Source organism: Mycetomoellerius zeteki, unplaced genomic scaffold (genome assembly GCF_001594055.1).
Source record: "Mycetomoellerius zeteki isolate Tzet28-1 unplaced genomic scaffold, Tzet1.0 scaffold52, whole genome shotgun sequence".
Taxonomy (NCBI): domain Eukaryota; kingdom Metazoa; phylum Arthropoda; class Insecta; order Hymenoptera; family Formicidae; genus Mycetomoellerius; species Mycetomoellerius zeteki.
Window position 1 is genome coordinate 205,861 of NW_017257523.1, and position 15,143 is coordinate 221,003.

Below are 15,143 nucleotides of genomic sequence, written 5' to 3' on the forward strand. Positions count from 1 at the left end.
ACACACACACACACACACACACACACACACACGAGAAACAAAACAAAGATGACACAATAAAGAGGAAAAAGGAAAAAGAGATGGAGGCGAGAACGCCGCGAGGCCCCATGCCGAGCCAAGTCACGGTCGGATTTCTTTCGCTTTGAGATCCTTCGACGACGAAGCCCTGCGTTTTCTTCTTCTTCTTCTTCTTCGTCTTCGACTTCGTCTTCGTCTTCTTCCTCCTCTTCCTCGCCTTTGTGAGTCTGGCGCCGTGATTTTTCACGGTCTGCGTCGAGGGCTAATCGAAATAGTGAGCGCCACCTCAGCCCGACTATATTTAGCCCTTTTACCGTCTCTTTCTCTCTCTTTCTCGTTCTATCTCTCTAGCCTCTCTCGCTCCACATTGTGGGTTGTTTTATTTCGTCGGAGCGAGAATACCTGCTTCGTGACACCAACGATGATAATATTGCGTTTCGGTAGTACAGCATGAAACAACCTAGATTATTAGGTTTTAATATGTATGCCAGTTGATACAAGCGCAAATAGAATTTTTAATAGCATATTGTTTATGAAATCTTACTATTTATTCATGATACGTGCCCAAAATAATAAGTTTATTAATAAAATTTCCTTGTGTTATATATTACATATATTTGCTACCAAAATGATAATAAGAAAAGCACAATCATGCTGTTTTTCACCGCATTATGAAATTATAGAATTATGCGTATTCCGATATTGTTCTTGTTTATGTAAAAAATGTTAAATTCTGAAAGAAAAGTAACTAATTAATAAAATATTTTTAATTAGGTGCTATATATAAGTAAGTAACTGCGCGCGCGCGCGCTACAATAATTAATTAATTATTAAAATTAAACTCGGCGCGCAGTTTGCAGAATTGGACATAAGCATTTAAATTTACATCGAATTATTAAGCACTAAAGATTCAATTTCACCGTTTAGAACCTTTATTTCTAATTTGTTGTGTATTCACATTACTCAAAAAAACCTTGCTTAGTATTAATTACTATATATAATTGGATAAGTAATTAATAATATAGATACATAAAATAATTAATATTAATATAAATTTCTAATTACTTTATCTCACGTAACAATTACTTGTTAAAAAATTACTTAATTACAACAATTAGGTAAGCATAAATAAATGAAATATGTATTTAGATTTTCTCTTCTGCATGTACTTACACATATCCTCTTCTCTAGTCTACGTAAAAGCTTTACATTGTTTGATTCCGAGAGTTAATCGGAATATGCAAACGTCATCCCCGACTTCTAAGCCTTCATCTTCTCTACCTTCCAGACCTCCCGTCTTCTTTTTATGCCGATTGCATAGACCTTCGGGATACTTGTTCCATGACGCTCGACGCGCCGTCGGAGGTCCGAACTCTAACACCTTCGTAACAAGAAATAGAATAATGCGAATCGATGTTGATCATGCTGCAGATTAGCCTATAGCTGTGCTCCGGCATTAATCACCTGTGGTCACTGACAGGTCTCGCCGTTTCCCGTCAGATAGCGATTGATGATTGAAATAATGAGCGGCAAGTTTCAATAAGCTTTGCATTAACATCCCTCTCTGCTCTCGCGATATCGAGCGGTGTCCTTTTCACGTTCAAGTACTTACACTTCATGGGACCTAAGCATAATACGGTAGCATACGCTAATATAAACCAACTCTGTAGAAACTCAATTTCCAAGTACTTAAGGCGAACATACTTATATGATATTAATACTCAAATGAGAGAGAGAGAGAGATTTCGTATCAAGTGCGCGCTACCACCAATCCAGTTGTTCTTCGTTTTCACAAGTTCGTTATAATCTCATATATAGTATTAATATTTCCGTATATCGTCACCGTCGATGGCGTTCCCGCAAAATTGCGAAGAGATACCGCCCCCGCAAGTCTTATACGATACCATTTGTCGCGTTCGCCGTTCTTCCCACGTTGAAAATCGTGATTCGTTTCGTTATAACGTAATACATTATTTCCACGCTTAATTAGACGTAGTGATCTGTTGACATTTCGGATGACGTAAATGTTCTAAAATACATGGTACGTATAATCAGTTTTAGTAGTTGAGCTGCGTCAGTACTGCGATTACTGCGATGGTAAGAAGCTTTCCAAGTATCGTTTATATGAAGTCTTGACATTAAATACATCCCTTTATTATACCCAAAGTTAATTGGCGAACGTAAGATAATACGCGCGAAGCTTAAAAATATCGAGACAACACTCTCGCCGTTACACGTCGCCAAGAGTTAACAAGCCTCTCAGGATGACGTACGTGCCACTTTCAAGCTAAACGGCCCATTCGTATTCGGCATCGCCGGGAGACGTCACGACGAGAGTTTCGCCGGTCTCTGTGTGTTTGGGTAACACGAAACCCGGTTTTGTGTTTCAGGCAGGTATGCTGCACGGCGATCACGGCGAGTTCTGGCTGGAACCAGTCGCCGTGTCCCTGGAAGAAAAACGTGGCACGTCGTTGGCCGACGAAACGACGAGCGGCGACTTAGGCGCCGGTGCCCGAACATCGGTCTACGGAGGCCCGACAGCCGGCCGACCCCATCTCGTCTTCCGGCGCTCGGCCGAGCAGCAGCAACAGCAGCTCGAGATCGGAAAAAAAACCGGCCGTACCAAGCGACGACGCAAAAAGAAGAGGAAGCAGGAGAGAAACTGCGGCACCCGCGGTAAGAACAGACCCCGACACCTTTTTCTTCTTCCTCTTGCCTTGCGTCTTGCGCCTTTCGCCCGCGCGCCCTACAACCTACAACCACGTACCTTCGTATCGTCATCGTCCCCCGCATTCAACCGTCCCACACCTCTCATCTCACCTCTTTCTCGTGCTCTCGCCCTCTAGCTTGTAATATGTATCGCATGTATTTATGTGTCTGCCGTGTATAATGTAATTGGACGCGCTCTGTGGTACGGAACGTGGGCGTGTCATCGCCGCCTTGTCTGTCCTTTATTTTTCACTGACGATAATATCCATGCGGGGAGGAAGGCAGGGTGGGCGAAAGAAAGGGTTTAGTCGCCTCGTGCGACAATATTGAAACTCATAACGGTATTAGAATCGATTCTAACAAACCATTCTGGTATGTCTTGCGGCTACAATAATAACTTCTCAACTCGATATGCAAGGTTTCCTGATACGGGCGAAGCACTTGCACGAAACTTTCAACGATCCACCGATCTATATGCAATGATTCGAACGATAGCGAGAATTAAGTCGATTTGCCAGATCTGATTCGACCACCGTACAAAACCCGAAATTACCGCTTTCATGTAATCTTTGGCACAACTTCGACTTTACGACCCAGCCACCCTTTCTGGCGGTTCTATATTTCGATGGATTAAACATGAGCGTGTCGATATATAGAGAAGTAAGATCGTACAGTTGATACGTCTCTCTGTAGGGCAAAACGCACTACCCACAAGGGAATAATTCGCTGCAAACCCGTAATTAACTACAATGTGTATCCATTTCGGCAAGCCGGCCGAGCTATCAGGCGGATCACATAAAATCTTAATTGTAGACTTATGATCTACCAACCTACATAAATAAACGGCAGTATTAAAATGTTCCATGATATGGTAGCTATTTTCTTGCTCGATCAATTGATAAGGATTAAGAGTATTCGTACATTTCTAGCAACATTTAAAATTATTAGAACCACTAGTAAATTAGTGATAAAAACACAGTACGTAAATCAATTGCAATATTGAAACGTTCAATGCTATGATAGCTACTTTTTCGCCCCATTAATTGACAAGAATTATGAATATTTATACTATTCTAGCAACATTTAAAATTATTAGTGTCACAAGTAAATTAATGGTAACAACACATAGTACGTAAATCAACCACAGCATTAAAGTGTTCCATGATATGGTAGCTATTTTCTCGCTCGATCAATTGATAAAAATCACGAGTATTCGTACATTTCTAGCAACATTTAAAATTAATTTACACAAGTAAATTAACGTAAGTAAAAGCACACACAATATTCGTACCTTTTTAGCAAATAATTTAAAATTATTAAGGTCACAATACAAGTAAATTAACGGTTCAACAATAAGAAAATAATGACCATAACGGTCAAAGCTATATCTTTAATGCTTAAATAATTCAATCTGAATTACTATATATATATATATACTATATAATGTACATGCATATACATATACCATATTTGCAGTCATTCGAACTGTGCGTCGAATCGGTTTTCCGGACTTATAAACACAATTAAACTACTGTAGTAATATATCACGAATTAAATTGACAAGCAATTTTAATAATTTAATACTCAATTAGGCATACTATTAGAAAGATATTAATGTGCTGAAAAACTGTAAATAAATTTAATATGTTATTACACAGTTGGAAAAAATGTGTTAAATTTAACATAATTTTTTTAATTAATTTTACACAAGATGAATATATTAGAGAAGGTAACAAAAATATTATGTAAGAGTAATAAATATAAAGAAAGATAAAATTGACACAGTTTGGAAACAAACCGTGGGAACATATTTTTTTTTTCAGGAAATTAACATTTATGATATGTTAAATTAACACATATTTCATTCATTTGTCTTAGAATTTACGTTTTAAAATACATTATTTTTGTTACTTGTTCACTTACTCATAAATTGTGTCATTTTGACATTAAGATACATTGAATATCAATTTCACAAAAAATCTTTAAATAACATTATGTTAAATTAACACTCGAATATGTTAAAAAATTCAACACAAACTGTTAACACAAACGTGAGTGGACCGTTTCCAACACAAATACACAAATTTTTTTACTGTGTACCGATTTGACGCGCAGTTCGAATGATTACAAATATGGTATATATGCATGTACATATATAGTATATATATATATAGTAATTCAGATTGAATTATTTAAGCATTAAAGATCTAGCTTTGACCGTTATGGCCATTACTTCTATTTCTTATTGTTGAATTTTCAAATGTACGGTCCAGTAAGATTTTTATTGTTCTTATTGTGTTTAAATTAACGGTAAAAGCACAGCCACTAAGAAATAGAAATTAGCTACTACATTGATCATGACAGCACGTGAAATATCCGACAGAACCGCGTCGATTGACAGAAACGCGGCTCGAATGGCAAACTCAACCAGGCCTTGTCCAAGTTCAAGGCCGTGGGCGAAGGAAACATTATCAAGCGAAGCGGTGGCATCGTTCCAAAAGATCGATCAGTACACCTCGTCATGTCGAGGCTCTTGTCGTTGCTGACACGACGATGATGGCTTTTCACCAGGATGGCGATGTGGAGACCTATCTCCTAACCATTATGAACATGGTGTCCGCGCTTTACCTCGATCCAACCATCGGCAATTTCATCAACATTGTGGTGGTTAGAATTATTCTCCTCGAAGAAGAAGACGCGGAGGTATTTACTTTACGTTCAAAGTCGCTTTTAGATCAATTACGCGATAAATGTGTAATGATATGTACGAATTCACGCACCTTGATAGATAGAACGATTACTTGAGATGAACCGTTTCTGTCCCAGCAAAGACTGGACATCACGGTGAACGCGGATAAGACGCTATACAATTTCTGTAAATGGCAGCAGAAGCTAAATCCGAGCAATGATTCGCATCCGAATCACCACGACGTGGCGATCCTGGTGACGAGAGAGGACATTTGTTCGCGTGCGAATACTCCTTGCAGTACATTAGGAGTGGCTCACGTCGCTGGCATGTGTCAACCGGATCGCAGCTGCAGCGTCAACGAGGACAATGGGATCACATTGGCGCATACAATCACACACGAATTGGGGCATAAGTAAGCAAAATCGAAAGAAGAATCGGAAAAGAGACTTTGTTTTAAAATATCGAATCAAATATTTTTCACTTGCAAAATTAAAGCGTGATAATGAGATTTGAAAAAATATGTCTATGCAATTTTCAATGTTCTACCGCACATTCTGTTCAGCTTTGGAATGTACCATGACACGGAAAAAATTGGCTGCAGTAAACGCGAAGGCGACACTCTGCATGTGATGACGCCAACCTTTGAAGTGGATGCTGTTGGAGTGGCATGGTCTAGATGCTCTAGAAGAGACATCACAAATTTTTTGGAGTAAATAAAAGTTTAATAAATTCAACTAATTCAGGATTCTGTAACACGTTTATTTTCTACGTAAATAAATAATACAACACGTATATATATGGATCCTCGAATTTCAGCCAAGGAAAAGGCGATTGTTTGGAAGATGAACCGGCGGATAACGATTACGCATATCCGGATTTGCCACCCGGTGCAATGTATAATGCTGAGCACCAATGCAGACTCCAGTTTGGCGTGAGAGAAGCTTTTGTCTGCTCCCCTTTACAGGAAGTAAGCAAAGACCATAAAGATGGTAAATGGCCAGTCTGAATCCAACTAGGATCAACCCGATTTAAATGACTGCGGCATTTATGATTACAGATCTGTTCGAAACTATGGTGCATCGTGGACGGCTCCTGCACTACTATGCTACATCCAGCAGCTCCAGGAACACATTGTGGAAAACACATGGTACATAACGAGAATTTCTCTTAAAATAGTGAATTGTTTTTTTAAGAAAATTTTTTATAAAATATACGCCATTTATCCATGAATATCTAGGATGTTTTTATACTTCAGTGACGAGAAATTGTTATAGATATTATTTTGTATGGATACTGTTTAACATATCTTTTTTTTGGTAACTGTTCTTTACGAATCTTTAAATATACAATTCCATCGAAAACCCGCAACAAAAAAGCATTATATTAAAATCTTTATTTTTTTTAGAAATACTGTCATAAGCTATTTAAAGTGCTCATTTTATTTGATTTCTATATTTACTTGTTTTTTTAAGTGATGAAATTCATATCCATATAATGTTCTCAAATACTACTAAATCAGAAAACAATCATAATATACAACAATGTTGTCATGGCTAGGCATGTATTTGAAATACTTTTATTTGAAAAACAGTATTGGTAAGACAAATATATTTTGTATTTTGTATTTCATAGGAGCATATAAAAGTGTTTTGTATTTCGATATTAATAACAAAAGATTGAAAGTATTTTGTATTTTGTATTTATTTCAAATACTAACATTGACAATCAACCTCATTATTTCAATTACAAAGTACCAAAATTTTTTAATCTTTCGATTTTAAATACAAAAATATGTAATACTTTTATGTGATTCGCTGAAATAAAAAATACAAAATACGCTTATATTACAAATAGTGTGTTTTAAATAAAAGTATTTCAAATACATGTCCAGCCCTGAATGTTGTTAATAATAGTGATTATAATTAGGATGTCTTGTGATTTCAAATACATGCCCAGCCCTGAATGTTGTTAATAATAGTGATTATAATTAGGGTGTCTTGTGACAATTAAAGGGTGACTCTTTCCAAATTAATTAGACTACGATTTATCCAAGAGGATGTGTTCAGTGAAGATATTGAATTTTCTAATCTAGTGGTTTACGTCGCTCTTTGCGTAGTGGTGTCAAAATCAAGAATGCGTGCCCATCGTCGATCGACCGCGGCAAATCGATGGCGGTTGGGGTGAGTGGGGGTCATGGAGCGAGTGCTCGAGAACTTGCGGCGCCGGGGTCTCGATTGTCGAGAGGAAGTGCGATCATCCGGAACCCGCACACGGCGGAAAGTTCTGCATAGGTGAGAGACGCCGCTATAAAATCTGCAACATGCAACCTTGTCCGGAAGGCACGCCGAGTTTCCGCGCTGTGCAATGCAGCAACTACGACGACAAAGAGTACAAGGGAAAGAACTATACTTGGCTGCCATATTTTGATCAAAGTAAGTGAACCTTTAAGTGCTATGTGTGACACGTGAAACGCTTCTCTGCGATCGCGTACTACACAGTGTTTCAGGCTGTCTGGGATAGATTTCAGGGATCAATAGATCTCACACACACACAAAGAGTTATTTTGTTGAAAGATTTAAAATTTTGCTAGAAATAGATTTGAAAATAATTTTATTAGACCATCAAACTAATTATGTTGAATATTAAAAAATGATAAGCAATGTTGCAAAAAATGTTGATATTCTAGCAATCAATTTGAGTTTTCAACAAAATTATTTTGATGGTCCAACAGAATTATTTCAGATCTGTATCCAGAAAATTTTAGATTTTTTAACAAAATTATTCTCTTCACGTATAAAAAAAATCAACTCTTTTTAAAGAATCTGTATCCATCGACATATTTTTAAAAACTATGCGTCTAGTCACACGTGACGTTCGACAATACTCGTTCATATTCTTTGATCGTGTTTTTGCAAAAAGATAACAGAAAAAGCAAAAACGTGAACTAGAATTTCCAGATGTCACGCGCAATGTTGCCGCACGATCGATTGCGTACCTTACAACTGATTCGAACAAGGACGCTGTGCTCGTTAAAAATGCATCGGAGGACACAAATATATTTCTTAATAAAAGTTTTTTAGTGAAATCTACCAATAGGGAGTTTTTGCAATAACTTGTGGCTCGAGATACGATGAACATTAAAGTGTTTAATTAGTTGTTAAGAAGAAGATAATGTGACCTTAGCGTTCACCGTATCTAGATAAACGGTATTGCAAAAACTCTCTATTCTCTGAAGTTTGTCCCAGAGGTTCTGAAACAATCTGTATATAATTTCCGTACTCCATGGTTTTCCAAAATTGCGTCTTATTAATGATTCAGCGGTTTAAACACTAATTACGACGCGAGATTTGATTTGCATCGTTCCATTTAGCGGAACCTTGCGAGCTTTATTGCACCGATACAGATGAAAGCGTAATCGTACCTTGGGGAGAGGCTGCTCTCGATGGTACTCCATGCAACGTTGGTACCAGGGACATGTGCATCGCTGGCATATGCAGGGTCAGTGTTCTTCAAAAGAATTACATCTGCAACAGAATTTTAGAAGTTAAAAATATTATAGCTTTCGATTTTTTTATGAAAAAAGCTTTAAAGATTAAATAACTCCAATTTTTAGAAAGTCGGTTGTGATTGGATGGTGGATTCCGATGCTACGGAAGATCGCTGCGGTATTTGTCACGGTGACGGTACTCAATGCGAAACTACTAATGGCGTTTACGATAAAAACGAAGGTCCCGGATATAAGGAAGTTATTATCATACCTTCCGGCTCTCGAAATATTAAAATCGAGGAGGTCGGGAATAGTAAGAATTATATTGGCATCGGCGTACCGAATTCTGACAAGTATTTCCTGAATGGAAAACGGTGCGTATATCTTAACCGTAAAATTATAAATTATGGAATAACTATCGCGAGTAACTACACTGTAAAAAGAAATGCGTTTTATTCTTGGCCTCATTTTTCAAACACTTGAAGATGTTTTAGTTTTAAACTTTTTCAATAGACAAAACACTACGTGTGGTGTTACATAACGCATAGTGTTTTAAATCTAAACACGTATAGTGTTTTGTCTATTGAAAAAGTTTAAAACTAAAACATCTTTAAGTGTTTAAAAAATGGAGAAAAGAATAAAACATTAATATCTTAAAATTAAACACTTCTTTTTTCAGTGTAATTGCGAAATGAAATTCTAAAGCTAACACGACTATAATAAAAAAAAAATTAAAAGGTCTCACACTCAAGTTGTATGTATATTTTTTATGGGACGATATTTTATGGGAAAAATGTATCTACCGTAGTTTAAAGGATTTTGAAGAAACAAATTTCCGTGAAATATTAATGTGACGAAACACTTAAACTAAGATTCTGATCGGACAGGCAGATCACTTTAGCGGGCGAGTATGAAGTCGCCGGGACGCCAGCTCTCTATGAACGTGATCGAGATAGAGAGAAGATCAGAATCCCAGGACCTATTAAAGAAGACATTGCGGTCTATGTGAGTACATTCGAACGATATAAATTGCTTAAAACGCAATAGGTATTTAATAACCAAAAATTAAAACAATTTCATGTTTATTTTGTAAATTGTCGTAATTGCACTTTTATCGTGTACCTACATGTAGTCTAATTCTGAGTCGACACAAACTAAAATTAACATAACATGATGTTATAATTTCGCATTCAGCATTATAAATGTAATGTAATATATAGTCTTACATAATAATTACATAATTATTGAGTGCGAAATTATAACATTGATGTTATGTTACTTTTAATCAGGAACCTGGACCGAAACCGAAACCGTACCCAAATTTTGTAAAGTTTATAATACCAAAACCGTAACCGAACTGGTAAAATTTTACGGTTCTTTCGGTTCTTTATTCGGTTCTTAATTTTTTATCTTTATCCTTGTTCTTAATCTTTGGTCCTTCGTCGAAATCATCAATGTTCAATCCAGTATACTATCGTCGCCAGCTCTCTTAACAATCGGAATGCAAATACCTCCAACACCTCATATGATATAAGAAATCTGACGGGATCAAATTACGAGACATATTTAATGTAAACTTTTTTAAGATACTAGCATTTTTTTATTTATATCTTCTTTATCAACATGTTGCAAGAATTTATTCTAAGTCATGAATTCAAGAATACATATGTAGACTTTATGTATAAATACCCAGATAGCAAAGCGTGTCGCAGCAAAATCTCGCAAATCTGTGATTGCTTATGATGCTGACAACTTGCCATAGTCTTCAACGATTTCGAATATACCGACATTGTAGCAACATGCAGACAACAATGCATACGTATTGCTAGCAGTTTAATAGCAAGATAGCTACATCAATGTTATCTTGCGTTGTCGGCAATATGACAGCATTGTATAATGCTGCATATTATTATAGCAACATGATGGCAATAGTACGAATTTTGATAACGACGATTTTAAAGTTGTCGGCAAATTGCTGGTAAGTTGTTACTCAATGTTATCATATCGTGAAGGCATCAAGTTGCCAACAAATGAGGACTCAGTTGCTGCAATTCTGGTAGCAACACATACTTAGCAATGCATACTTAGCAAGCAATATGCCAGCAACAAGACAAACACGTTGCTATCTGGGTAAGTGAGATCTATCTATAAGAATAAAATAAGTTGTAAGAAAAGACCAAGAGAAATGTGCTTAAAATAATGTTTACGTAATTTTTGTTCAGAGTTACGTGATCAGTTGACGCCTCTCTTCGACTAGGTTCTCTAGACTGAACGGGTGAACACGCTCTCTCTCTCTCTCTCTCTCTCTCTCTCTCTCTCTCTCTCTCCTCTCCCTCCTCCTTACTCTTCTTAATAGAATAAATTTAAAAAATAAATAGAGTAAAAAAACGAGTAAGTAGAACCGAAAAAAAACCGTTAAAAACCGTATTTTTACGGTTTCGGTTTTCTTTACTGGTAAAAAATAACCGAAACTGAAACCGGAACATTTATTTGATATTTTATTGAACCGAATCGGAACCGAACCGAAAAAACCTTTCAGTCCGAGTTTCTACGTTTAATTGATGTCGACTGTTTGCGAGTTTACGAGTCGATAAACTTCAAGTTTTATTTTTTCAATTATCATCCTCAATAATCTATCTTCATTATTTCAGTTAATTTACAGAGGTCAATATCGCAATTTCGGATTACGTTATGAATATACCGTACCGAAAAAAGAGCCTGATCGCGCCCCGGAATATTCGTGGCTATTCTCCGACTGGACCCTCTGCACAGTCACTTGCGGTGGCGGCACTCAAACTTCGTATGCGGTCTGTCACGAAAGAAAAAGCGGCATCGTCGAGGACCTCTTCTGCGACGGTATAGAAAAGCCAGAGCAAAAGTCGCGTGAATGCAATTCGAATCCATGCCCTGCGAGGTAAGCCAACTTCGAATCCGATAAAACGATTGTAACAACAAACTCCGAGAAATACCATTGCCTCGTAAACGAAAATAAATTCAAAGTGGTTGGATAAAGCTCCATTCGATTTTCGATGGCATCTTTTATGCATTCTCGCTTTACGATTGGAGCTATTAGCTTCACGTTTATGTTACAAATTGTTAGAGAATTTGAAGACATATAATGAAATGATGAAGATACTTTTTGATATCAAGATACAACGAAGATATTCCTTTTAGAAAGTGTTTGCACTTGTAGCTTTTTCAATGTTTCAGATGGTGGGTAGGTCCATGGCAAATGTGCCCTGTCACATGTGGTGATGGCGCACTACGTAAGAGATCGGTGATGTGTGTATTCTCTGGCACGGGTACTGATCGATCAGACCTGGCTTTGCCCGATCGCGACTGCGACAAGCATATGCGGCCCGAAGAAATGGAGCTATGCCCCGATCTACCGCCGTGTGGGCCTACTTCGGAGGTACCATTGATCGTGTATGCTGACAACAAGGACATGTCATTCTACAACATCAGCTTGAACGAGCAGGACGGTATCACGATAGTCGATGGCCTCACCACCGAGGAGCCAGAGATCCTCGAGTTCGACAATGTTGTTGACGAGAACCCAGACAATTCCATGTACAACACCAAGTCAAAGTGGACAGTATCGAAGTGGAGCCATTGTTCGAATGGCAAGAGGAGTAGAAAGGTCACCTGCTCCGTTCCAGGCGATTGTAATCCGAATAATAAGCCACCCAGTATTGAGGACTGCTACAGTGGAAAATGGATTACCGGTAAGTTACTAATTAATACATCGTATCAATTTATTATATATAATACAATATTTATTATAGTAAAATATTTATTTTTCTTGTAATTATAATAGAAATTCTCCTCTTTATTCTTCAACTGAAATTATAAAAAAAATTATATAAAATTTTACAATTGAGTAAAAATTAATTTTATAAAATTTTACTATATTTGATAATATTATAAAACGTATGTATATATATATATATATATAAAGGATATTCGTGTTTTATAAAATGTTCATTGAAAAATATTATAATAGACAAAAAATTATAAATAAAGACAGAAAAATATGATTATTTTTAAATGCTAGAGATAGACTTTCGCTAAATATGTTATATATTTATAAACATTATTACATGACGGTTTATTAATTGCGATTCCAGGAAATTGGGGAAGTTGCAACGCGACTTGCCTCGTGAAGTCTGGAGTTAAACACAGAGAAGTACAGTGTCGTGATCGCGCGTCGGACTTGATGTCAAACGATTGCAATCTCGACAGAAGACCATTTGATATAAAGCGTTGTTATTACCGACGGCAATGCGCCAACGAGAAAAATGGTAATTTCATTCGCACAATTAAAATGTACTCTCGAAAGCTTTCCGCGCGTCTTTCATAAAATGTCGCTTTTATGTGAAAGAAACTGTTTTAAAGTAACTACGGTATATATAAAGAATATGTATATAAAGAACGTTTTTGAGAGATCTCGACAAAGGATATTCTAAAAACAAACGATGATTTCTCTCTTTTAAAAAACATTTTCAATATTGTTTGCAGGCGTCTTTGTGAAAGACTTTGCTATTGTCGTGCAATTTTAATAATTCGTTTCTTTCTATACTTAAAAGTTACATGTAATTTAAAAGATTAAGCACACCTTCTTTTCTTCTCTCCTCATATTTTGTCGCGCCATTGTAATTGATGTTGAATGGAAGTTCAAGGTAATCTAGCAGAGTTATAACACAGAGAATTAGAACGCGTAGCCGCATGTAATGCTAAGTTATGCTAGTTACGTTACAGATGGTTTGGCTTGTCCAAACTTGCGGAATATGCTCTTGTCCAAAGGCGTCAGGAAACTAGAATTTATACGAGGAAACCGCGGTTCGTAACGACTTGCTTTATGAGATCATACGCGACGTCGCTCGATTTGCATGCGATGCACCTAACACGTGCTCGTACACATGTTTGATAAATACTTATTATAAAGTACTTTAACCCGTAAAAACAAATATCATATACAATGTGACCTAAATGGGTCCTAGAAGTTTGCACATCAAATATTCAAAGAAATTGATTTTTTCATTTATAATATTAGATATTTTTTTATAATACGAGGAAAAAATTTTTTTAACTTATTTATTTAATTCTCTGCTTGTAACATAAATATAATCACTTGCAAATCATGCTACTGTATATTGATATTTTTATAGGTGAATATAGAATTTATATATTATATGTTTATAAATAAAAAAAAATATAATAGATAAATTCTAGTTGTGTTGCGAATACAACTAAATAAGTTTGAAAAGAATTTTTTCTCATATTTCTCAAGTGACCGTGTATAGATCTTCATATCTTATCTTTTTCAGATTGCAAGGATAGCGTGGTTCCATCGTGTGCAAACTACAGGCGCATGTGTGATGTATCATCGATCGTACGAGAAAAGTGTTGCGCCACGTGCACAAAACGACGGCGACACGTTCGTCACAACAGACGGCACATCTTTACCGAATAATGAAATAAAGGATTAACAAGCTGAGAGTGCAAAAGTATTTTGAAAATAAATCCTTTCAGCGGACAACACATCCGTCCTATTTCTCCACATTATCTGAATTAAGATAAAAGCAAAATAGTGAAAAACTTTATGCTTGTTTCGTACGTGATAACAAAAAGATGGAAAAACGTATAACAGAGGTGATATTACGAGATTATATTTGTATAACTTTGTACTACCGCGTTTATATATATATTATATATATATATATATATATATTGTATATTTTTTATCAAGAGTATATTTTGTAACCGTAGGGCCATTTTTATATGTGTGTATCACCTTTTATAAATCCACTTTACGTTTGTTAAGATAATAATTGCAAAACATTGCAAACGCCAAATATATATTTACCAGATGCAATATTTTAATAGAGAAACGATCAAAATAGTAATATGAGACTAATATTATTAAAAAATTTCTATATAATAAATAGAAGTAACGATTCATATATTAAAAATGTTATATTTATCGTTTCATTCAATGTTTTGTTTAAATAAATAATGTACTAATTACTGTAAATTTTAGATAAGATCGTTTTATAATACTAAAAACGTTTTTCTACAGAGGTATTTAATTGTTATATCATGCAATAAAAAATAGTTTAAATCATTTTCGAATTAAAGGATTTTTTAAATATATCTGTATATGAAAAGCATAAAACTATTTAAAAAATGCTTATTTGTATATCTGGCTGATTAACGCAATAAATCTTATAATAAATCTTT

The 15,143-nt window shown here is 35.9% G+C and overlaps 1 protein-coding gene across 3 annotated transcripts in view; it reads left to right on the plus strand.

The window, feature by feature from the left end:
- LOC108727747 (A disintegrin and metalloproteinase with thrombospondin motifs 7) overlaps nt 1–14,610 on the plus strand; it is a 46,190-nt gene extending 31,580 nt beyond the window's left edge. The window contains exons 3-16 of one of the 3 annotated variants that reach the window (XM_018455975.1): nt 2,409–2,694; nt 5,111–5,430; nt 5,554–5,828; nt 5,979–6,125; nt 6,233–6,383; nt 6,474–6,563; nt 7,533–7,848; nt 8,787–8,914; nt 9,030–9,277; nt 9,791–9,908; nt 11,555–11,817; nt 12,114–12,628; nt 13,031–13,204; nt 14,231–14,610. In XM_018455975.1, the coding sequence (XP_018311477.1) occupies nt 2,409–2,694; nt 5,111–5,430; nt 5,554–5,828; nt 5,979–6,125; nt 6,233–6,383; nt 6,474–6,563; nt 7,533–7,848; nt 8,787–8,914; nt 9,030–9,277; nt 9,791–9,908; nt 11,555–11,817; nt 12,114–12,628; nt 13,031–13,204; nt 14,231–14,376 (3,177 nt within the window). In that variant the 3' untranslated portion in view covers nt 14,377–14,610. Of the gene's footprint in view, nt 1–2,408; nt 2,695–5,110; nt 5,431–5,553; nt 5,829–5,978; nt 6,126–6,232; nt 6,384–6,473; nt 6,564–7,532; nt 7,849–8,786; nt 8,960–9,029; nt 9,278–9,790; nt 9,909–11,554; nt 11,818–12,113; nt 12,629–13,030; nt 13,205–14,230 lie in introns of all 3 variants that reach the window. The other 2 variants (XM_018455974.1, XM_018455976.1) reach the window with 2 other exon arrangements.
- The last annotated feature ends 533 nt before the right edge of the window (nt 14,611–15,143 follow it).